The sequence below is a fragment of the Syngnathus floridae genome, chromosome 3 (assembly GCF_059516105.1).
Source record: "Syngnathus floridae isolate MCC-2025c chromosome 3, RoL_Sflo_1.0, whole genome shotgun sequence".
Classification (NCBI taxonomy): Eukaryota; Metazoa; Chordata; class Actinopteri; order Syngnathiformes; family Syngnathidae; genus Syngnathus; species Syngnathus floridae.
The window spans coordinates 5,944,360-5,968,378 of record NC_142415.1 but is presented as its reverse complement, the minus strand read 5'-3'; the positions used below and the strand labels follow the sequence as shown (position 1 = coordinate 5,968,378).

Sequence of the window (24,019 nt, the reverse complement as noted above, 5' to 3'; positions counted from 1 at the left end):
GAGGATGCGTGTTAATGCAACGAACGCTTTATAATGATTCAGTTTCTCGCTGTTTGATGAGCCTGACGGACGCACACCCACGCACAATGAGATGCATGAGAAACGGCCTTGGTTACCATCACATTTGAAGCGATGAATACGAAGTTAAATTTTATGACTCGGTGTATAAGTCGAGGTCGATTTTTTTCGGTCGATTTTGGATCGAAAAAGGTCGACCAATACACCGGCAAATACGGTATGTAAAGCGCTTCAAGAGGCTTTGTTGTATGAAAGTGCTTTGTAAATCAAATTTGATTGATTGATTGGTTGGTTGGTTAGTTGGTTGGTTGGTTGATTGATTGATTGATTGATTGATTGATTGATTGATTGATTGATTGATTGATTGATTGATTGATTGATTGATTGATTGATTGGAGTGAGCGAGTGAGTGAGTGAGTGAGTGAATTTGACACGAGAATGATTGAAGTAAAATACAATGTCTGACCTAGTTAATAAAATGTTTGACGAACAGGCAGTATTTTCTTGCAAGAGGCTTATAATATCCTCATGTGAACATTCTTCACACTAAGCAACCGGGAAAGTGGAAAACTGTGTGTGGTATGTTAGGTAAGTGATTAATAGCATCTCCAGATAAATGTTGCAGATCGCCACCTAACTGGAGCTCGTAAGAGAGGGAGCACATAACCCAAATTCTGCAGTTTCTACTTTACCAGACATCGTGCCTGCTACAACAAAGGGACCTAGAGGACTAAATAATGCCTTTAATTGTAATGCGAAATCAATCAAGAAGGAAGTGTCGTTGATTGCATGTGGATGTGTAGGTTTAAAGGTTAAAAAAAAAAGTAAGAATTTGAGAACAAATCTGAATGTAATTATCACCTTTAATTTCTTATTTTGAAAGAGAACTACATTTCTTAGTTCTATGCATATGTAATTTGCCTCAACATGTTTTGATGATGAACAGATGCTCATGAATCTCAGTTCTACCTTGTGTTCGGACTGACCTCACCCAGAGTACGCAATTTCCCAAAGTGCACTGGCAGCCATAAAGCCAGCATGTGATCGCTGAGCATTTAACATTTTACTTCATTCAAATAAGAGCCGCACACAAAATGGTCAAATTCGATAAACACAGAGCGAAAAGCTTCAGTCAGACAAAGAACCGAGGGGTAAAAACCGTTGTGCTGCCGATTGTAAAAGGCAACACAAAATGAAGGATGGTAATGATGTTAAGCTTGTAGACACAACATATAGCCAGTAATTGTGAGATTCACTAAAAATTATCAACACCTGAGAATAATGTTCCTGATATTATCATTCCCTGTATGTGAATTCCCTCAATGGAGTCAAATTTGAAGTTCTATTGTTTTTTTCATTTTTTTTAGACCTTTTGACTGCACGGTTTGTTATGATAAGAAATGATAAGAAATTTTAGCATTAAAAAGAAGTCTCACATTGTCTCACATGAGCCCCGAGAAATAAATTGATTCCATCCAAACTTTGTCACTGACTTCAATGAGCCAGGTGGCTGGCTTTATGTCATTTCCAACTGGTAAACACCATCAGGTACCTTTCGTGCACAGTTGGTCCGTTTCACACCCCCACTGAGGGCCCCAACTCACATCAACATGCAGCCAATGTCCCTCCATGTGTGATATGATCCCACAGGGACACACTACCATCTTCACAAGTGACAACAACTGTTGCTGCCACTGTGTCATCGTGCATTTGCCTGTCTCGTCACATCAAGTGAACAGTGGAAGTCTTCTGTCATCCAAGCAGCAAATTCTAAAAGAAACAATCTGCACCACACTCAACTTAATCATTTTAGATTTTTTAAAATCAGCAAATTCAGCATCTTTAAGCAGAAATGTTTTTGACATTGTTTCGGTTATCAAAATGTATGACAATGAAAAATGTCACCTTGCACCTTAGAGTTTTGTATTGAATACTGTTAGATTGCTTCTTAAGGCTTCATGTTTTGAACCATAAAAACATGCAGAGCTCATTAAATGAGACCACTCAATTTATTAATGAAAAGCAATTACAATTTTTAGTCAAGCATTTCGCTCTTTGATATTTACTCTTTTTACATAGTCGACAGAATGTTTAGAAAATATTGTAGCAATGCACTTCCAGCATGCTTTGCAGCACTCCTAGTAGATATTTGATGACAAATACTGGGACATGTCGGGTACATCGAAAAGGGCAAGAAGGACATACAAGTAAAGCAATCAAGTGTGTGGCGTTGCTGGACGGGAGTTGTTGCCCGATAGCAGCTCTTGAATGAATGTGCATCTGTGACTGCTTGGGGAAAGAAAGCGGCTGAACAGCTTCAGTGACTTTGTTGTCCTTTAACTAGAAATGAGGGCATTCTTTTGACCAATTGTGGAAATGTATGCCATAAAATATATTGATTCTAAAAGAAAATTTCTAACAGGTCTGCTTGGCTGGACTTGTTTATGTGTTTCACTGTACAGTAGAGCCCAGAGGAAATTTTTATTGCTGAGCTTGCTCTACTGGCTCAGAAGACAAATTTGAGAATCTCACCTCAGCATCTGTTTTGTCTCTGTTTCTCAAGTGAATGTCCTAAAATTCACTAAGGGAAATAAGTGAGACCTATTAATAATTTCAACCCATTCATTCTAAACATTTAGATAATGTGCATTACAATGAAGTCAGACTGAGGATTAAATTTGTGCCAATAGAACAGAGAGCTCTTCATTTGCTCTGTCTGAGATTACTAGTATAAAATGCATGAAATGAAGATCGCATGAGCGTGTTATGGTCTTTGTGGGCATTAATAGTGTTTTGAATATATTTTGTTTTGTTTCATGTCTTGTCTGCTCATTAGGTTTTCATCTCCACGTGTTCTTGTCAGCCCTCTTACTCATGTTTCAGTCAGCTCCCTTCAGCCACACTTGTATTGCCAGGAGAGGTGGACTACGAACCGAGATTAATGGTGTCGTGAGCGTGATGAGTCTAAACTCAGGATTTCCAGTGTTATGAAGGTGGCTCTCTTTCAACCTGGCTAGATCACTGCTGTTTTAATTAAAAAAAAAAAAAAAAAAAAAAACCATTGTGATCTAGCCAGGTTAAAAGAGAGCTACTGATGATCTGAGGTTCGGATTAAATCAGCCACGATATTTCATGGGTGGCGTAAATATCAGTCTTTGTGCTTCGGCTATGTTTCAGAGGTTTTTTTTTTTTTTTTGCAACACAAAAGCACTGCATTGTGCAGCAAGTCATGGCCATTCAGGGCTAGCAATAACCACTGTGAACATAAACATTACTGTACTTGAAAATCATGAATTGTGTTTTCACCTATCAGTGTATTGCACATCATTTATTTTTAACCACACATTAATAGAAAAATAAAATAATACGTCATTCTGCGGCTGGAACAGATTCCAATCACTTTAATGGGAACCATGACCTCAGTTCACAAAGGTTTCGGTTCGTGGAATAAATTAAATTGATAGTCCAAGGTTTAACTCTATAATAGCTCAATGTACATTGTGTATTAAAATCATTCAAATTGACTGAAGACCAGTAAATCTTGCATTTTCAGTTTCATGACAGAAATAGTTATAATTTCATCTCGACACATTTGTAACAGAAACAAAAATATTTTGCAGTCCTTGAAATAGTTGAAAAGTTGATATTTTTTCTGTTTTGTATTTTTTGTGTGCAACTCTTTGATTTAAGTAATTTCAGGTATTATGTCATGTTCGACTAATTGGGCTACTTTCTATCAATGCGCCTGTATGTGCATAGTTGCTCAGCAATGGAGGGTGACTGCCTCAGCTGCATGAAGTACCTGATGTTCATCTTCAACTTCCTCATCTTTGTAAATCCGCCGAGATTATTAAAAGAAAGGCGATATACATTTTAATACTGTCTGCCGCTCCCAACTAGGAGGCTCCTTCATGCTGGCTCTTGGTGTTTGGGTGCTGGTGGACCCGATGGGCTTCAGAGAAATTGTAGCAGCCAAGCCCCTTCTGTTCATGGGCACCTACGTCATCTTGACCATTGGCGCAATGTTGTTCCTGCTGGGCTTCCTGGGCTGCTGTGGAGCCATACGCGAGAACAAATGTCTCTTACTTATTGTGAGTCACACTTTGTTTTATGCACTTAAGCTACAATCATGAGTGAGACTTCATTTGGGGATATTTGAAAAGGGATTGTTGCCTAAACATGACTGATATTTTAAAGTAATGGTTGACAAACTGCTTCTCTCCTCATTCCTTCAACACAAAAGCCTGCCCCTTATTGTTGCCTCCTATGACGTCAGTTATGTCACTGTGTCACGGTTATTTATGGCAACTCTTGTTGAAGCATTTCTGTTTCTTCTGTCTGTTTCTCATCTTCATGCCTTCATGTCTCAATATTTCTCCCAGTTAATTCTACCAATGTAAAGTCGAGTTTAAATGTTGGCCATTTGCAGAAGCAAAAATGTAGTAGTTACAGTATTTCATTTTGACATCGCCCCGAATTAACCTCCCTCCTCACACACACACTCAAAAATAAAAATGACATAAGACCATTTGGGGATGATACAATAGTGCCATCTCGAGGAGCTCTGAAGGTTTATTTCAGTCTCCCGGGAATGAAACTATCAGCATTTTCTGTCTGCATGAAATATTTGTTGAAATTTATGTGCTCATGAAGCAAACAAAACTAGCATAACACTCAGTGACATTTCCCTCCCCCCTGACTAGTTCTTCATGTTCATCCTTTTCATCTTCCTGGCTGAGCTGGCAGCTGCCACACTGGCCTAAGTAGTAGTGATAACTTCTATTCAGTTTTATGCTGAAGTTACACTGTAACTACACATTATACGCAGTTTAAATGCACATATTGGAAGTGTATTTATTATTGAGGTTAAAAGGCCAACATGATTTTTTTTTGTTTGGTTTTGGTGGTTGACAATCCATACCTGTTACTTTGTCTGTTTGTCCAGTTAACCAGAGAGTATTTCACTCGGGAGCTAAAGCACCATTATCAAGGTTATAACACCACTGATGTCTTCACCTCTACATGGAATGCCATCATGACCACAGTAAAGCTTTTTTTAAAATCGCCTCTCTCTTTTTTGTATTCTTAATTACGAAAGTTAACTGTCATGAAGCTCTATATAAATAAAGATGCATTGTATTGTTTTGTATTGTACTCTGACGCTCATCCTTCCCCCTGTATGTCTTGATGTACGTATAGTTTGACTGTTGTGGAGTAAGCGGCCCTGAGGACTTTGAAGTGAGTCTATTCAGGTTCGTCAACCCCAATAAGATGACGCCTGATGCCTGTTGCCAGGAGAGCAGCTACCAAGGACACATGGAGTATATCAGCATGTTGCAGTGTGTTCGTGGAAACCCTGCCTTTCAGAACAACAAGGTCAGCGTATGTAAAAATGAAATAAACAGTAAAATACTGGAGAAATGAATGTCTTTGCTTAGCCACTATTTGGTGTATCATTCTGCTACACTCAATTATTTCCTAATCATACAGTACTATATAATTACAGCAAAGTTGCAACATCACTAAAAGTGTAGCTTGATTTTGTACCGCGAGTAATTGACACGGACTTTGCAAATGCCTAAAGATGCGACCAGGTGGCAGAAAGGTCTTTCAGGTTATAGAACACAGACTGATATAGAACACAGATATTCTTTTTGGATTTATGGATTATTCAATGTTTTGTGAAATATCACAGATATAAAGAGCAAAATCAACACAATGCATCGAGCATGGCCATATTCAGTTGTTAAATTATTCACCACAAACAAGCCAAAGGAGTATCATTGATAGTTTTAGTTAGCCACTGTATATAACTAGAAATGTGACAAAAGTTGCAGTGTATGCCCACCACCACCACCACCACCAAAAAAAAAAGCGAATTTGCAAATGCTGAGCCACAAATGTGTCACTATAATTCTTTAAGGAGTGATGCAAGGAAATTATGCATTATACATTTAGATCATTAATACAATTATTGATATTATAGTGATGAGTAATATAAAAATTTATTTAATTTATGAATACGTAGTATATTGTTATAGTTTAGTATCATTTTTCATTTTTACTCACTGTCATCATCATTATTATTATTGTTGTTGTTATTTCAGGGCTGTTACTCTGCAATGATGGATTCCTTTGAGACATATCTTTACACAGCAGGAGCATTCGCCATTGTGGTGTTGACAATCGAGGTATGTGTTCTTTCCATAACAATATGGGGTGGGTCACTCGCTTTTCAAAATTTAGACAGACAATAGACAGGTACAGTTGTTCACAGACAATGACAGGTGAGTCCACAATGCATTCTAAGTCTGATGCATTTAGTAGCGTCATCTTGTCAGCTGTTTGTTGTGGAAATTCAGGTTCAGTGAGATTACATGTGTTTGTGGCAAAATGTCAGTCCTTTTCGCAAGACTGAGCTCTCTGTTTTTCTCCTTGTCCCTACAGCTCCTCGCCATGGTGTTTGCATTGTGTTTATATTACGGCATCCGATAGTGCACAGAGACCCAAGTGCACAGCAAACACGACAAGGCCACAGGCTGATGAAGGAAGAAACAATTGTAAAATATCCATTCATTCATTTTCAAAACTGCGTACCCCGTTCAGGGTCATGGGGAGTGCCGGAGCCTATGCTAGCTGACATCAGGTGAAAGGGAGACTACACCCTCGCCAGCCAATCAGAGGCCACACAATCACACCTACATGCACACCGCCACTGAACGGGAATCGATCCCATGCTGCCTGCACACAAGTCAGGCTTGTGTTCAGCAACCTACAGTAAAATTTGACGTGTTTATCCAGTGATTTTCCGTGTGTCTCAGCGATTTTGTGACGTCATTTTGCAGTTGACAAATAAAGGCTTAGAGCACAGGAAGTAGTAGGTAACTGTCCGCACATTTTACTGTAAAGTAATGCTTAACTCTTATGCCTCTGAGTATTAGTACAAACTCAACTTTGGAACATAATGTGAATTACAGATGTGATTCAAATCAGCGAAATGACAAAGGTCAAGGAGGATGTTTTGCCTGGATACAAACCCACACAGACTGGCTCATGGACCTCAGTTTACCACTGGTGGTGTTTTCAGCACAACACACTTCACACTTATACAATATGTGGCTTACAAGAATGTTCTATGATAAACATAAAGTTTTTGAGGGATGACAGGCAATGTAGTGGTGGTTCACTGTCTCTGTCATTCTATTGCTGCACATTGAAACCGTGTCTAATTTAAACTTTTCATTTTTGTTGATATTTCACACCTACTCAGATCAAAAGCATGTTTTTGTGAACAATGGAGAAATAATTTAATGTTTTTTTTATTACTTTTATCATTATATTCTTTATTATATATTTAGATTTTTTTGTATTATTTTTATTATACTTTTCATCATTATATATTTCATTTAATAATAAGATAATCATTAACTTGATGAAGGTATAGTACAGAAAAAATTGTTTATGGAGATTTGTAAATGAGTTGGAGTTTGTGTCAGGACATTTAGGTATTTTTTTGGTTTAATTCTGATAAAAATTTAAATTATCCTGATAATGCTGGTGTGCGCACGTACAGTATCTCTGAAAGCCTGTGTATCTTTCTGCAGGGTGTCTTGAGTTAAGTATTGTACTTTCCAAGGAGCTCTAATCACATTTGTCCATTTTCTATGCATGTTTAAACTGTAAGTTAATGCAGCATTAAAGTGATGTGTTAGAGCGGTTCATTTCTTACATGCCCAAAGGGGAATTATAGCACGAAATGGACTGCGTTCAACTTAATGTTTTTAAATACCTGCACAGTGATGAGGAAAAGTGGGGCTTCAACAGCTACATTGATTTTGAGTTTCAGTCATGTTTCTGGGAGTGTTTTTCAAGCTTGATTTGCTTGCATGAAGCTTGTAAACTGATCCTACACAGTAAAAACAAAAGTGATAGATGGATATACAGTAGCTAGTCCCATTAACTTTGTGCTCTAGTTGTTTGATTGTATTAGCCTTTACCAAATGTGGAAAACGTCTTTTCAACTGGCTTGGAAAGGTGCACTCTTCTATGTTTTCACACGCTTACTCTTGATGGGTGAAGGTAAGTTCTGGGACACAAACTGCACTAACTGCTCTTTGTCTTGTATTTCTGTTTTCTCAATATACTGGCCATTGAGCTGATTCCAATTGGCTATGGAATTTGTAAAAAGTCATCACACACAGCAAATAGATAAATGGGATATAATTGTGAGTATCACGAGGAATAATTACTTTATTGAGATTTGGCTTGTGAGATAAGTCCATCCATCCATCCATCCATCTTCTTCCGCTTATCCGGGGTCGGGTCGCGGGGGCAGCAGCTTTAGGAGGGACTCCCAGACTTCCCTCTCCCCAGCCACTTCATCCAGCTCATCCCGGGGGATCCCAAGGCGTTCCCAGGCCAGCTGAGAGACATAGTCTCTCCAGCGCGTCCTGGGTCGTCCCCGGGGTCTCCTACCGGTGGGACATGCCCGGAACACCTCCCCAGGGAGGCGTCCAGGAGGCATCCTGATAAGATGCCCGAGCCACCTCATCTGGCTCCTCTCAACGTGGAGGAGTAGCGACTCTACTCCGAGTCTCTCCCGGATGACCGTGCTTCTCACCCTATCTCTAAGGGAGAGCCCGGACATCCTGCGGAGAAAACTCATTTCGGCCGCTTGTATCCGAGATCTCGTTCTTTCGGTCACGACCCATAGCTCGTGACCATAGGTGAGGGTAGGAGCGTAAATCGACCGGTAAATTGAGAGCTTTGCCTTTTGGCTCAGCTCTCTCTTCACCACAACGGACCGGTACAGGGTCCGCATTATTGCCGACGCTGCACCGATCCGCCTGTCGATCTCACACTCCATCCTCCCCTCACTCGTGAACAAGACTCCAAGATACTTGAACTCCTCCACTTGGGGCAGGATCTCATCCCCGATCCGGAGAGGGCATTCCACCCTTTTCCGATCGAGGACCATGGACTCGGATTTGGAGGTGCTGACCCTCATCCCGACCGCTTCACACTCGGCTGCGAACCGTTCCAGCGAGAGCTGGAGATCACGGCCTGAAGAAGCCAACAGCACCACGTCATCTGCAAAAAGCAGAGACGCGATGCTGAGGTCCCCAAACCGGACCCCCTCAACGCCTCGGCTACGCCTAGAAATTCTGTCCATAAAAATTATGAACAGAATCGGTGACAAAGGGCAGCCTTGGCGGAGTCCAACCCTCACTGGGAACGAATCCGACTTACTGCCGGAAATGCGGACCAGACTCTGGCATCGGTGATACAGGGACCGAACCACCCTTATCAGTTGGCTCGGCACCCCGTACTCCCGAAGCACCCTCCACAGAACCTCCCGAGGGACACGGTCGAACGCCTTCTCCAAGTCCACAAAACACATGTGGACTGGTTGGGCGAACTCCCATGCACCCTCGAGGATCCTGCCGAGGGTGTAGAGCTGGTCCACTGTTCCACGGCCAGGACGAAAGCCACACTGCTCCTCCTGAATCCGAGGTTCGACCTCCCGACGGACCCTCCTCTCCAGCACCCCTGAATAGACCTTACCAGGGAGGCTGAGGAGTGTGATTCCCCTGTAATTGGAACACACCCTCCGGTCCCCCTTCTTATAGAGGGGAACCACCACCCCAGTCTGCCAAAATGGGATATAATTGTGAGTTTCACGAGGAATAATTAATTTATTGAGATTTGGCTTGTGAGATAAGTTAAAATTGTATTTTCTTGCCATTTAATAAAAACAACGAAGCTCACCATAAGTTACATCCAAATAGTGCAACTTGAAACATTATCCACGTTATTTTCTGTCTACAGGTAGTTTTGTCAAAGTGTTTTGTAAACCAGGACAGCCCATTACACTGTTGTGTGGCCATTACCATGAAAACAACCTCGCCTCTCAGCTGTCTGTACAGTGGAGGAGTCCTCACAATGAGCTGCTGTGTCACTACATCAAGCATAAGACCTTTCAAAACTGCATGGTCGGCTACTCCATCACCGACACGGACGGTGGCATCGTACTCTCCATCCAGCGAGTGAAAACAAAGGATATTGGAAGTCACGTGTGTTCTGTCAGTAAACCTCACGAGTTCTCAGACCACATCATTGAGCTGGCCATGGTGACAAGTGAGTCTGTCTGGATTGTGTTCTACATCAAGGCAGGAGTAACACTTGTGACTAACGGACCACTGTTTCTCATTAGAGTCCATCACCTCTCCACCTCAGAGTGGGTTGAGCCGCTCAAGTAAGCAGATATTCGAAGACTTCATTTCGACCAGGGGTGACCAAACCTTTGCCTTTGCTTCCAAAGGCTGCATACAAAACATCATTGGATGTAAAGACCACATTCACATTCTTCACCTTTAAGTATTGGCACAAATACCAGTAGGGGTCAGTATGCCGACACGTCTTACCAAATGATGTGTGATTGGTAGAAAACAAGGAAGTGAGAGATGAGAATGAACTTCTTATCTTCTATTGCATTGCTGCCTGCCCAATGTAAAAACTAAAACATTGTGCGGTAAAATAACAATAGTCGTGCCAAACAACAGCTGGTGGGCCTCAAGCTGCACCCCAGGCCATAGTTTGGGAACCCCTGTTTTAGAATGTGTCATTTATAAAGGAATACACTCGTATCTTAGAACTAAGCTTATCCTGCACATTACTTTCATTCAGACTAATTGTGCATATTTCATTTCAGGTCCAAACTGGAGGCTCATTCTTCTTCTCATCGTTTGTTTGGTTGTAATCTACTAGTTCAGTATCTCTCAATCTTTATTGAGCCAACAAGGCACATATTCCACATTGGAAAACAAAAATTATGGCACACCAGTTAGGAAAACAATTCACAAAAAGTGGATACCCAGGATAATTATGTACCTTCAGTCATCCAATCGAAGAGCATTTCAATATTTTGTCTGCTATTATACATGGTTGGGATAAATTGACAAAAACTGGTTCGTATATATAAATTATAAAATAATTACTTTATGTCAACATAACTGATATTGGATTATTTTCACTCTCTCACGGCACCAGATTGTGCCACATGATACTGGTTGAGCGTTGCTGATCCAGTACGTAAACAAGAGAGCTGCATGAATGCACAAATGAATAAATAAATATTACAAAATGATTTCCAGTGTTTTATCTTTCTGACACCCTGTGAAATGTTTATGGAGGTCAATGGAAATCTGTGCATCCATCCATGGGTGCAAAAGTAGTTGCAGTAAAGAGAATTAATGTACTGTTCACCTTAATCATCATTGATTGATTGATTGATAGAACTTTATTTACCCCACAGTGGGGACATTTTCTTGTCACAGCAGCATACAAGAGTGCAAGAATACAAGAAACAAGTGCTAAATGTAAAAATGGATGAATAACAGACAAACAAGGACAAAGACAAGTGCCGCTAGTAGCGGTAGAGACAAAACAGAATGCAAAAACAAGTGAAAAAGGAAAGAGAAAAAAATACATTCATTATACAATGGCACTAATTTTGTTGATGTAATGCAACGTGATTTTTGCTCCACCGTGTGTGTGTGTGTGTGTGTGTGTGTGTGTGTGTGTGTGTGTGTGCGTGCGTGCATCGTCAGCTGCATATGTTAAGTCACAAGTCATATTTCACAGTTTTTCTTTAAAACAAGGTAACAAAAGAAATTTTAGAAATGTTGGGGGTGTTTTTTTTTGTAAGCAGTTAGCATTTTGACACAGCTAAACGCTCTAAAATGTTTATTTAACATGATGTGGCTGCTTTAAAAAAAATAAGTGGCCCTTTTGAGTTGGAGGTGGTGCAATTTTGCAGCAAATTTCAAAAGAAATCACACTGCCTCTGTCCTTGTGTGACATTTGCAAATGAAGGGTTTTAGCCTGTCGGATGATGTGTCCTCATTTTTAAATCCAAACCTCTTGTGGTTAAAGCCGTTTCACTTATATTTGTCGGTCTCTTTTTACATAAAACAACCCTTGTTTGTACTTGTCTGGTCATAAACTTCATTTCATATATAACTGACATTTTTCTGATGATTGGATTTATCCTTTTGCCTACTTGACCTCTTTAGCAAATACCAGATTTGATGCAATGCAAATATGACCGCATATCTCAATTCGGAGCCTGCTTTTATCTGGGTTGGTTTTGTCATTTTGTAAACATAGTACACCTTACACTAACTTTGAATATAACCTTACAATGTTTATTTAAAGTTGTGATGTTGCTACAATGACACGTTTTATTGGAGAGTAGCGTGTGCTGCATATTCATTTTCTTACAATATTCTATGGCTGGTTTTCTACATCCTGCACAAGGTGTCTTACAACAGTGTATGCAGGTTTAATGAAATAGTAAGACCACCTTTCGAGGCATCAGATAGCATAAGGTATGTCGAATGCCGAATATAATAATAAGGTATGCAGAACATGTCATGTTTGGAAGGAGCACTTTCTCGCAAAACGAGGGCGTTTGCAGTGGGATGGATTTGTCTCCTGACCGGCCAGCCTTGGATTACTTGACTTGCTTAATGTTCAGCCTCAGGAACTTAATGACTGTCTGTAAAAATCCCAGTGTTTCACTGCAAGCCTTCTCTCTCACCATATGATTTTGATATGGTTCAAAACACTTATGTAATCTCTCTCTCTGTCTCTCTGTCTCTCTCTCTCTCTGTCTCTCTGTCTCTCTCTCTCTCTCACCCCCCCCCCCTGTCTCTCTCGCTCTCTCACTCTCTCTGTTTAATGCGAAATGTCCACATATGACATCATTTACTATTCTGGTTATGTAATTCAGAGGTTGGGGAAACTCATATCAACTCATATCCCCTGAGGGTTTTGTTGTTTATCCGCTTAGTTGCAATAGACAGCACAGCAATTAAGTCCATTTAGTCCAGCATTTAGTCCAAAATACTGAAGATTCTAAATTCTCATGACACTCAGGATAGGGTAATTGAAACAAATGCAGTTTAGCAGAAAAACGTAGAATTTGATTTATTAAATCTGAATTGGACTTCAGTTCTATGTTTTGGTTTCCTGTTTTGTGATGCCACCACAATAGGATCCCGGTGAAGGCAAAGATGACTAATTCTCAACACCGCTTTTTTTAAATTGATGGATGGGTGAACCTCAAAATAACAATATTTCTCCTTTAGCTATAGTATTTCCTAGACGAACAGAGACTTCTGTAATTTTTGTCATTTTTATTGTAATGCTGCTACCATTGGGGCCAGAACAATTTGAAGAGCTTCTTAATATCAATTAGCCTCGTCCTGGTTGAACAAGTTTATTTGAGCATCAACAGAACAGAACATTGAGGAAGGACTGAGTAACAAAAAAAAGCAAAAGTTAATGTTCAGGTATTTTTATTTTGGTTTTTAAGTGTTCACACGTTTTTAGATGGTTTTGAGACCTAATTATTCAACTTTTGTGAACTTTACATTTTATTGTTAACTTCATTTAACAACGTTTTAAGTGATTGTTTATTATCAAAGTGATTGTATTGCTGTACATTGTTGGAGGTTTTTTATCTGAGAGGATTTTCAGTATCGCTTTCCCACTTGGAATGTTGCCAGTCGCTTGTTGTGTCATTTAAATTTACACATTATAATAATTCAATGTAACAATTTAATATGAAGTTTATGAATAATCAGCAACTAATATGTAGAAGTTGAGGGCTACTGAACCAATTTTTGCTCAGGGGCTCGGCTCTGCGTTGTCTTGCGCTGAGCTGCTACTGACCAATAGAAGCCCTGTGCTCATGAATATTAATTACCTGTCCGTCCTGCTTATTCAGTGGACAATAATTACGCTTAGTCTTCGTCACGTTTTGCGGTGGTTGTGACTCAGTCGAAGAGTTGGATTAAAAAACAACAACATCCAGACTGGTCACGTGTTCACTTCAATTTTTGTTTCCGCCGAGCTCCGTGTTTTGTTTTATTTTTGAAGCAGGTACGCAACGTGCTGGCCCCTCCCCTCTCGGACACGTTGCCCGAGGAGAGGCTCCACGGGCTGAACGGGAGTCACCCGCCCTGCTTGCCTACTTACCCGCCAGCGCGACGCCGGCCTGACTGAGATCAGTCTGCTGCGCTCAGGCTGCTTTTTCCACCCGACTGTCCGTCCGGGAACACGGCGTACCAGGCGGAGGGAACACGCCTCACTCCGGGTAAGCTTCGACGCTCTGCCTCCATCCTCCACCGACTCACCTGCTTCTGCTCGTGAGTTGCGGGTTTGTTTGGAATATTGTAATACCCCCCCCCCCCCCCCCCCCAAGAAAATAAATAAATAAATAAATAAATAAATAAATAAATAAACAAAAATATTGCCATCGATTCACGGGGTACCGTTAAGTACAGGCGCAGCAGTGATTATTCAGTCACACAGTGATGGTGCAGTTCGGCATTGGCACTGCAGCAAGGTACTGTAGTTGTCACAGCGTAAGTGGATGATCGTGTCCACACATAACGTTGCATCAGCACTCGGCATGTGAAAGGGAGCAAGCGCAAGTGTTTGCTCGTTTTTACTTACATACTGTTGGACGACCTGCCCATTTGGAGGAGAGGACGAATAGGCTGGAGAAAGGTTATTTAATCCACTGATATCATATTCAGTCTCATATTGGGCACAGGTTGGATGTTGAATTAACTGAGTTCAAGAGTCAACATTTCCTTGACACAAGGTTATTAATTCACTAGGCACTTGTTAGTGAATAAATAAAACAGTCCATTTATTGTTTGTTTTCTGTGATATACTTTCAAAGAGAAGTTAGTTCATCAAAATGTTATGTAGATAAATGCGTAGAGCTAATTCTGGAACTTGACCTTAAATTGGGAGCAACGCAAACAATTATGGAATATCTGGCTTTTTAATATATTTTGAGCAATGTATGATGTAGTTAAAACTCTGTAAATCTTCTGCAATTGCTATTTATATATTTTCTAGGAAATTTGGCCGGTTATTTTTTCTTTGACTTGAGATACCAGCTCTACATGGTGGCAGATTTTTCAATTACTATTCACTTCACAATAAACAGCATTTTCCTCAATGAACAATTAACCAAAAAAGAGGCTTTTTGCGCTACTCATAGTTGGTTTACTCTACAACTAAACATAAAACAGAGAATTACACATAGTGTATTTAAAACAACCACATAGCTGTGCCTTAGGAAAGTCCGCCCAGCATAATGCTAACAAGCAATGCAAAACACAACCTGCTAACAGTTAGCATTGGTACTTTGGTTTTAGAAGAAGGGAATACTTGAACACCAATGGTGGAGCAACACATAGAGAAAGATAATATAATTATACTCACAGGCATAAATTCCTTATCATCTACAACAGTGGTTCTTAACCTTTTTCCTTGTTCGCACCCCATTCAATTCACCAACCAGTTCTCGCACCCCTAACCCTAAATAAGTATTATAATAATAATTGGTTTACTTTACAGCTATAAGGCTTAATTAGCATTATCCCTAATCCCAATTAACACAATGACTTCTTGATTTCCAGAATTTTTCACTTTTTTAGGTTACCCGACCAATATCCCCGAAAAATTGTAAATTTCCCCCAGGGTATCCTCGCACCCCCTAGGAAGCATTCTCGCACCCCTAGGGGGTTAAGAACCACTGATCTACAAAAAAACGACTACTACATCTTACTGAGTCAGTAGTAGAAGTACTATTCTTCTTTTTTGTCTGTCTGTCTGTCTGCCTGCCTGCCTGCCTGCCTGCCTGTCTGTCTGTCTGTCTGTATTATACTACATCCTTGTGGCAAGAAGGAGCAGCACAATGATTTGGACCAAAAAATCTTTTTTGTAATGATATTTGTTGTTTTTGATTGACAGTTCAGTACTGCTCTCTACTGGCTGAGAGTCTGCTTCCATCATGTCATCACCCTCAGACTCTGGTGATGAAAACAGCTGTGACTGCATCAAGAGATTGAGTCCTCAGAATGCAGAGGCCCTAGTGGTGCAGACCAAAGCATCATCCTCATCGTCCTCAACTGCTACTTTCAGGGAATCTCCCAACATCCTACTTGACTTTGGTGCCTTCTGGAGGAGGAATAGGAGCTGTGATGATCAACACGACTGTGCGTGCTCCGCAAACTGTGAAGCTCCCCAAGTGACCGCCATGGTATTTCCATTTAAGCGAGATACCCCAGTTTGCAAACAAGAGACATCTTATGTTGTGCCGAAGAGCCTTTCAGTCAGGAAGAGAACTTTAGATGAACATGGTGCTCATCCTCAACTGTACATTCTAAATGAACTTTTCTCATTGAAGGTGAGACCATAGCATGTATTTAATGGAAAAACATGTTGCATAATACATATAATTTAGAGCCAAAATGCTTGTTAATTTTCTAAACACTTAAGGGGGAATTTGAGGTGTTTTTTTTTTTACAATATTAAGAATAAAAGGAGAATGATTCCAGAGGCTGCCATTTTGATGCTCCACTTTCCCATGCTGATTACTGTATTTGATGCCAAATTATTTGCATTGAGAACATCACAACTCACAGATTTTCTGGGTTTGCTCACATGCCGTTTGCAATGTGAGCCAGAAGCCACATCCATTTCAGTTGACTGCAGGGGGTGGTACAGAATAAATGGTAGTCCTCTGAGATGGTTGAAAACAGGTTGATTTATCTTCCTAATTTTTATTCCACCAACGCAATATTAATCAGAATACCGTGTTTAAAGTAGTAGGCGGACACACTGAACACATTATTGCAAACATACTCCTTTACATACAGTGCAGGCACCAAACCCTTGCCCAAATAGGGAAAAAACCCAAATAATTGACATGCCACCCCAAAAAGGTTTTTAATTGCCTGGTGACAAAGCACTACTTTTGTCCTAATCCAACTTCTCAACTCACTTCAAGAGTCCCTTTGCTAACAAGTTGACACAAGATCTCACCAAAGTATTGCTTCCATTGCTTTGGCCTGAGAACAAAAACAGTAACTGGTGAGTTTACCAGTGAGTGAAAGAGGATGTGGAATAAAAAATAGGACAAAAATGGGAATAGTTAAATTTTTGCCATGTGCCAATCCGGTAAGCGACACGTGATGTCATTGATTGCTATTATTGCCTACTGCTATTATTGGCTCCTGTCAGCTGTTAATGGAGGCCCCTCAGTGAAGTACTTGCATTCGTTCTCGCCATGTTAACGCAGGGCTAATACCTCTTAATGGCAGCAGTTGTAAATGACTAATCAATGACATGGAGCTGGAAATCAATATGCCTTTGACATTAAGCCACAGATTGAGCCCTACTTAGGTGCAAATGACTAACTAATCCCATAGTTAGGTGTGCGAAGCAATTAATTGGGCTCTGATGGGAATGGGCCCATATTCTCCAAGCAGCTATTACACAACCCTTCAAATGGTGCCCTCCAGAAATGCTAAGTTGCTAACGGGGTTATCTTCTCCACCTAGTGCATGGACTTGCAGTGTTATATCCAGCCTCTGTCATCCATCCTACGAGGTTTGAAATCTGGCAGATACTCGACACGTAAGTGTCTCTTTTTTAATATGGCAGATTCGTGACTAATTGAAAACTGTGAAGACAACAATGACGTAAAAACGTTAGTGCTGCAGAAGCTCCAAAGCATGTTGTTGATTTGATAGCAAAATCTTCTGCTTCTCAACGTCACTAATAAGTGAACATAGGGATTAGTTGTTCTTAAATCCACCCTATTACACAGGAGAAATTGTAGGACAAAAAAAACAGCTGTTGATACTCATCCTCCACGCTCACGGCACACTTGTCTTCTCTCCACAGGTTTTAGCAGTTTCCAGGAGAGGGTTGCAATGGACCGTATCCAGAGAATAATGGGGGTCCTGCAAAATCCTAACATGGGGTAAATCCAACAGATTAACAAAATTAACCACATGTAATATTAGGTTGGCCAAATGTTGAGAAGATTGAGTATGGTTCCATGCAGAGTTGCAGGAGCTATATTGGAATCTCACACTCTAGCCCACTATTACTATTAAGTCTGGTAAACATTGAATTCTTTATGCTTTGTGGCCATTGTCGATGACATTTTAGTTAGTCTGAGCCACAGAAGCATCACCGGTAATCGCAACCTGTGGAATTCAAACTCCAGTCAACACAAACTGAATTTAGATGAGTTCAAGTGCTAAGTAAGAGTCATTTTGTTATTTTCATTTAAACACGAATGTGTCAATTGCAATGGTTAATGGTAATAAAATGTCTCCTTCATTGTTGCTTACGTCAAATAATACTTATTGGCTATTTTATAACCTGATCAGGGCTGATATATAAATATAAACACATTGTGCAATAACTAAGTAAGGAAAATGGGAGGAGGGCTACAATTCTTCAATCGAAAAAAAAGTCTCCTTTCATAGTAAAATGGGGGAAATTCAGATTCAAGTGTTTTTTGTCTGTTTCCTTTTTTTGGGGATTGGTTGATTTTGGCATACCAGCGAAACTTGTAATCAGTTACAGTTAATAGTAGCAAATACTTTACCATTCTTTCACAATTCTAGTGGTATCAGAACGTCGTATCAGTGACTACTCAGTACTCATACTGGTATTGGTCTGAAAAAAAAGAACATCCCTAATTATTAACCTTAAAAAACACACAAAGCATCCCAGGGTATTATATACTTATCTTCATGTAGAATGAATATTAATGAGGACACAGGAAATAATTGCATGTCTGCATTTAATATAAGCTTTACAAACCAATGATGATGTGCGTTCCATGCAGCAATCGAGCTCTGGATATTGACAAGAACTAACACATTGTAAGTGAATGGCAACTACTACAGGAATGTGTGTCTGTGTGTGTGTGCATGTGTGTATGGAGATAACCGCAGCCACAGTCACATTATTTATGTGGAACGGAACATGCGCTGTTCTTGCTGTATCTGCTACAATCATGTGATCAAAGACACGCTGAGGAATGTAGATGTCGAGAACACATGCCATTCGCCCCCATGCAGCCTTTATTTTTTATTTTTTATTGAGTCAGTCTTTGTGCGTTTTCTTCTCATCCACCAATCAGATAAAGCCAGAGAGCCTGATGTTATGTTAGAGGCTTTAGGAGGCTTATGTAATCATGATTGGCGAGACATCCCAAGCCACTCGATCCTCGCCCACTCTCAGCTGTTGCCACGAGGTGTAGGGGTTTTGTCACCAGGACACCTCTGATAGGGGCGCATTTGATTGGCGGGAAGAAGCTGGCGGTTTCACTATTTACTACTCAAAACACACACACGCACACACACGCACACATGCACACACACACACACACACACACACACACACACACACACACACACACACACACACACACACACACACACACACACACACACACACACACACACACACACTTTAGGAATGATAGGCATCCAGTCATTGAGCGAGTCAGTAGTCATGCCTTGGCATTCAAAGTACCGTAATTTCTGGACTATAAGACGCGCCAGCTAGAATTTGGGGAAAATCCTGTTTTGTTCATATATCAGCCCCACCGGACTACGAGCCGCAGGTGTTTTAAATGAAATGTCCTCATTTTTATTACCTGTGTTATCAAAACAAATCCTCTTACAATATCATAAAAATCATAAAAGATCTATAGATAAGCCGCACCAGACTATAAACCGCAGGGTTCAAGGCTTGTGCAAAAAGCTGTTTATAGTCTGGAAATTACGGTACTCCGTTTGAAGGGAAGACAGCTTGCCTCATTGAGATTGGATGGGGTGGATCAAACTATTTTGAGGCAAAAATGGGGTACTAAACATTTGTTGATTAAATATTGTTCATTGTTTTTAAAGTGTGTGGTTTTAACACGTTATAAAGAGATGTACAGTAAATAAAATCTGAAATTTTGATGGTGCTTGGATTTATTTTGGGAGTGCTTACGTACTCCTAAAACTGGGCTAAACACGCCTATGGGCTACAACATTAGCAAAAAAATAAATAACCCCAATACTAAAATATGTCATCGTCACTCATTGTATTTAATCTTTTCTAGAGGACACTTTCTCAGCGTCATTATGAAAATAGAAGAGATGCTCCAAATTTGGTTCCCTCGTATAAAACCAAATCAGGTCCATTACAGCCCACCATCCAAGAAGCAAAAGGTATTTGTTATATTTGTTACATAGTAACATATGTAATTTATGTAATTTATTGTCAGAGTTGTAAGTCTGTCTGCATTGAATTACCGTATTTTCCGGACTAGAAGTCGCTCCGGAGTATAAGTCGCACCAGCCATAAAATGCCCCAAAAAGTGAAAAAAAACATATATAAGTCGCTCCGGAGTATAAGTCGCATTTTGGGGGCAATTTATTCGACAAAATCCCACACCAAAAACAGTCATGAACGAGCAACAACAGGCTAAACGATAGCAACAACAGGCTAAACGATAGGTATGCTAACGTGACAAAAAAAAACAAAGAGCTGAGAACGGGCCTGACGTAACATATCTCTATATTAAGGACAACTATTACATGAATAACATGTTTATAAAACCATCGGTGTCACTCCAATTCATTAAATCCATCGATCGTTCTTTGTCAACAATGGGTGCGCACGGCTGAGGGCGCTTGCACTTCAAAATATTCCACAGGCTCATATAACGATAGATAAAGTATATTTCAAATAACTATAATACAAGCCAAAAATATTATCAAACCATCCGTGCACTTTAATTCCATTAAATCCATCGATCAAATTCCTCGTCCTTTGTCAACATCGCCGCGCGTGCGCCCTGACGTCAGCCTCGTCTTTATTCCACAGATCTACTATATAACTATATTGTAGCGTTAACAAAGTACAAGGATAGACGTGGGTTTGGTAAACGGCTCTTTATTAAACAAAACAAACTTCCAAGCGTGTGGCGGCGTGGACTTCCAGACAGACCGGCCGTGCGTAATGGCCATGTCCGAGCCCCGCGCACCGTTCGCGGACAGCCACTCGGCCGAGCGCCGGCCCCCGACTCAGTAGAGTAGGACCGGGCGTGCGTAAAAGCCATAATAGTTTTTCAAACCTTCTATGTCACTCCCAATCCTTAATTCCTTCAAACTCTTTGTCCTCCGTGTCACTTAGAAATGATCACCGCTAATGATGCCGGTAGTCCTTATGTGGGCACGTTTGTATGTAAACAACCGCCGCGCCGCGCTACTGACGTCACTTGAAATAGTAATCCATTGGTACATCACGGTTCTCTAAACTTTCTTTCTGCTGCTCGATTACTGTTTTCAGCTGCATATTTTACAACTTGAAGTTTGTAACCTGCAAAATATGAGTTTCTTTTTGGTGCCATTTTTCTTAAGCCCACCCAGTTGATGAGTCACGGCCAACGGTGAAATTTAGAGCGCCCTCATCCAGTTTCGTCTGAAAATATAATTTTTTGGGGTTGTTTTATCAAAGTCAAAGTCTGCTTTATCGTCGAATTTTTTTTAAATATATTCTAAGACACACAAAGAGATTGAAATTACGTTTCCACTATCCCTCGGTGAGATATACATATGCATACAAGCAACACAAAAAAACCCCAAGAAGGCACAAACAATGAATAAATAAGAGTGTTGAATAAATGATAAAAAACAAATAATGATAAATAATAATAATAAATATAAGAGGAGCAAAAATGGAGCAAGTGTACATACAGCAGACAGTGGACTTGGATATGGTGCTTTAAAGTGTTAATTGCTTTATTTGATGTTTTCTCGATTTTTTATGTTTTGAATATGTTCAAGATAAAGATATAAAAGCATGTGACGTGATCAACTATACTAAAAATAACATGGGAAGTGGTCAACTATACTTGTGAGTGATGTCTTAATGATCAAGTAAAAATTTGTGAAAAAAAACATATATAAGTCGCTCCTGAGTATAAGTCGCCCCCCCACCCAAACTATGATTAAAAACCGCGACTTATAGTCCGGAAATTACGGTACTTGTGAATGGGGGTCATAATAACATTTCAATGAACAGTCTCATATAAAAGATGATGGTGGACACCGCTCAACGTGTGACAATCTTTTTGCTTAATTGTCCAGCAGAGCCACAGCAGTGCTACGTCGTCACCGGTATCAGTTTGCTCTTCAGACGGGTCGTGGGTCACCTGCGACTCGTGCAACCAGGTTGGACGTCTGCACATTTCACCCGTCTGCTACCTAGAACGCTTAGAGTCAACAGTTGGCCCTCGAAGCCTGAGTCAGGGCGTCACCCAGGACAATTTTGTCTCCTCCAGTACTGACTGTCCGCTGTTGTTGAGAGGTCCGCCGCGTCGTCTCAGTCAGGTGACACTGCCCTTAAATATGAGCTCTCCTTGTCTGGAAAGACTACTAAAGGCCAAGAAGAGCAACCTCACTTCAAGAAGAGACAGCAAAGAGGCTGATTGCCATGGATACTGGCATGATTCAAGACACGTGAGGTGCTGCAGTTTGACATCCCAAAAGAGCAAGAGGACTTAATTTTAGAAGCAACTAATTCAATCTCATTTTAGAATCTTTTGCTTTATTCTATCATGAGGTTGGAAGAAACATAAAGCACAGTAACTGGAAGCTAATGCTTTATGTGGCTCAAACCTGCATTATTTTCACAACCATTAAGGGGCAGGTTAAAAAAAACAAAACATCTAGAATCCCCCCATTGAAGGAGTAGTAATTTTAAAATATCGGGTACTCAAGGAGGATGCCGATGCCAGCCGATACAGACCAAGACAAATTCGTCATTAAGGCCTGCTCAGCTGCAGTTCAAGCTATACTGTTTGATAAATCAGATAATGCGTGAAGAAAGTTTCACATCTTTTGTTAGTATTGTGTTAAATGAAAGTTTATACATCAAAAGAACTACAGGTACAGAATCAAAGAATGAAGACTTGTAGTGAAAAAAAGTGCTATCAAACCTTCCTAATCTCTACCTCTGTGTGGTCATTGTCAAAACCTACTGTGTATTTCCAATGTTGAGGACAAAAATCAAGTTTTTGAGGATGTAATAGCCGTTCTAAAGTCACTAATAATATACTTTAAATATCACAATGAAACGATGAGTTGCTTCCTTGGTTGAATTCTGTGTGGCTTGTGAATACGTTACAATTTCAGTCTGCAGCCAAGTGTTGGCCAATCAGTCTTAATAAAATGTCCAATGCAAAAGCAATGTGTCTTTTAAACTGAAAAACAATTAAATGGTTTTTTTTTGGTGTTTCAGGTTAAAAAAAAAGAAAAAAGGATTTAAAATGGAAAATGCATGTTTTTAATTGAACATCAATAAAAGCATGTTTTTGAGTACAAAACTCGGCTGCAGGAAGTCAGTGGGCTACAAAGGTCAAAGTTCAACATGGTATCCCTTTAATTTGCCCGTTAGAGAAGTCTAGGTTGAATTCTCACCATGATAAAAAAAACAACAACATATGCTCGGTTCATGAGTCTGTATTGGAATGAAGGCACATTTACTTTTGCTAAGTCCTAGGATAGTTTTTCGAGCAGAGTGCAACGACTGTCACCTTATGTCCTCTTCTACTCACTGCTGAACCCACAGCATTACAAGGCAGAATTGAATCCAAAAAATTGAAGAAAAAAATGCTATGGTGATCAACAGATTCTCCCTAGTTATCTAGTAAGTCTCTTCACAAATACAGGACTAAGAAGGCACATAACAGAGATCCGTTCTGTCACCAGTCTGCAAATTGAAAGTATGTACATCAAATGCCTCAGTTTATTTTATTTTTCTCATTCCTTTAGTACTAACTGTGCAACGTCTGTCAAGTTCCATGAACCAGTTATGTATATTTTTTGACTCCTCTTGAAGGTACTGTTGGTTTAATAAGAGGATTAATAAATGCCAAGTCAATTTGCTTTCAGCCTAGTGTTGAACAGAGTGCCATCTGGTAGAGTCAAAAAATACAACTGGTTCATTAAGCAAATTTGAAGCTTCATTTTCCCCATCACTAGTGCTGTGACATGTGCATGCATTGCAAATGCTTCCTGTGAATGAATGACCTCTGCAACATAAAGTTGGGAAA

General features: G+C 40.1%; 2 protein-coding genes and 1 long non-coding RNA gene across 7 annotated transcripts in view; 2 read left to right on the top strand and 1 right to left on the bottom strand.

Annotated features, from left to right (window-relative positions):
- The window catches only part of LOC148400180 (tetraspanin-18B-like), a 16,035-nt gene extending 7,941 nt beyond the window's left edge, over positions 1–8,094 (top strand). The window contains exons 1-6 of one of the 2 annotated variants that reach the window (XM_088371841.1): positions 3,753–3,850; positions 3,919–4,109; positions 4,964–5,062; positions 5,218–5,394; positions 6,126–6,209; positions 6,466–8,093. In XM_088371841.1, coding sequence (XP_088227967.1) covers positions 3,930–4,109; positions 4,964–5,062; positions 5,218–5,394; positions 6,126–6,209; positions 6,466–6,513 — 588 coding nt within the window. In that variant the 5' untranslated portion in view covers positions 3,753–3,850; positions 3,919–3,929 and the 3' untranslated portion in view covers positions 6,514–8,093. Of the gene's footprint in view, positions 1–3,752; positions 3,851–3,918; positions 4,110–4,963; positions 5,063–5,217; positions 5,395–6,125; positions 6,210–6,465 lie in introns of those variants that run through there. The other variant, XM_088371840.1, reaches the window with a different exon arrangement.
- The window catches only part of LOC148400179 (uncharacterized), a 22,721-nt gene extending 8,087 nt beyond the window's left edge, over positions 1–14,634 (bottom strand). The window contains exon 1 of the long non-coding RNA XR_015857696.1: positions 14,542–14,634. This is a non-coding gene — a long non-coding RNA (uncharacterized LOC148400179). The remainder of the gene's footprint in view (positions 1–14,541) is intronic.
- LOC148400178 (uncharacterized) lies at positions 13,792–24,019 on the top strand. 4 transcript variants are annotated; one of them, XM_088371839.1, is made up of 6 exons: positions 13,792–14,179; positions 15,856–16,144; positions 17,448–17,523; positions 17,794–17,872; positions 20,021–20,129; positions 22,053–24,019. In XM_088371839.1, exons 2-6 carry the CDS (start codon positions 15,896–15,898, stop codon positions 22,467–22,469), a joined length of 930 nt encoding a protein of 309 aa, XP_088227965.1. In that variant the 5' UTR covers positions 13,792–14,179; positions 15,856–15,895; the 3' UTR covers positions 22,470–24,019. The 4 variants fall into 4 exon arrangements, with proteins under 4 accessions (XP_088227965.1, XP_088227964.1, XP_088227961.1 ...); XM_088371838.1 differs by having other exon boundaries at positions 13,795–14,179; positions 15,856–16,291; positions 22,056–24,018; XM_088371835.1 differs by having other exon boundaries at positions 13,797–14,179; positions 15,856–16,291; positions 22,053–24,017.

Coding starts and splice junctions, on each gene's coding strand:
- LOC148400178 (XM_088371836.1), top strand. CDS start 15,896: ATGTCATCACCCTCAGACTCTGGTGATGAAAACAGCTGTGACTGCATC. Junction 17,873..20,020: donor CTGCAAAATCCTAACATGGG/GTAAATCCAACA, acceptor AATCTTTTCTAG/AGGACACTTTCTCAGCGTCA. Junction 20,130..22,052: donor CACCATCCAAGAAGCAAAAG/GTATTTGTTATA, acceptor TTAATTGTCCAG/CAGAGCCACAGCAGTGCTAC.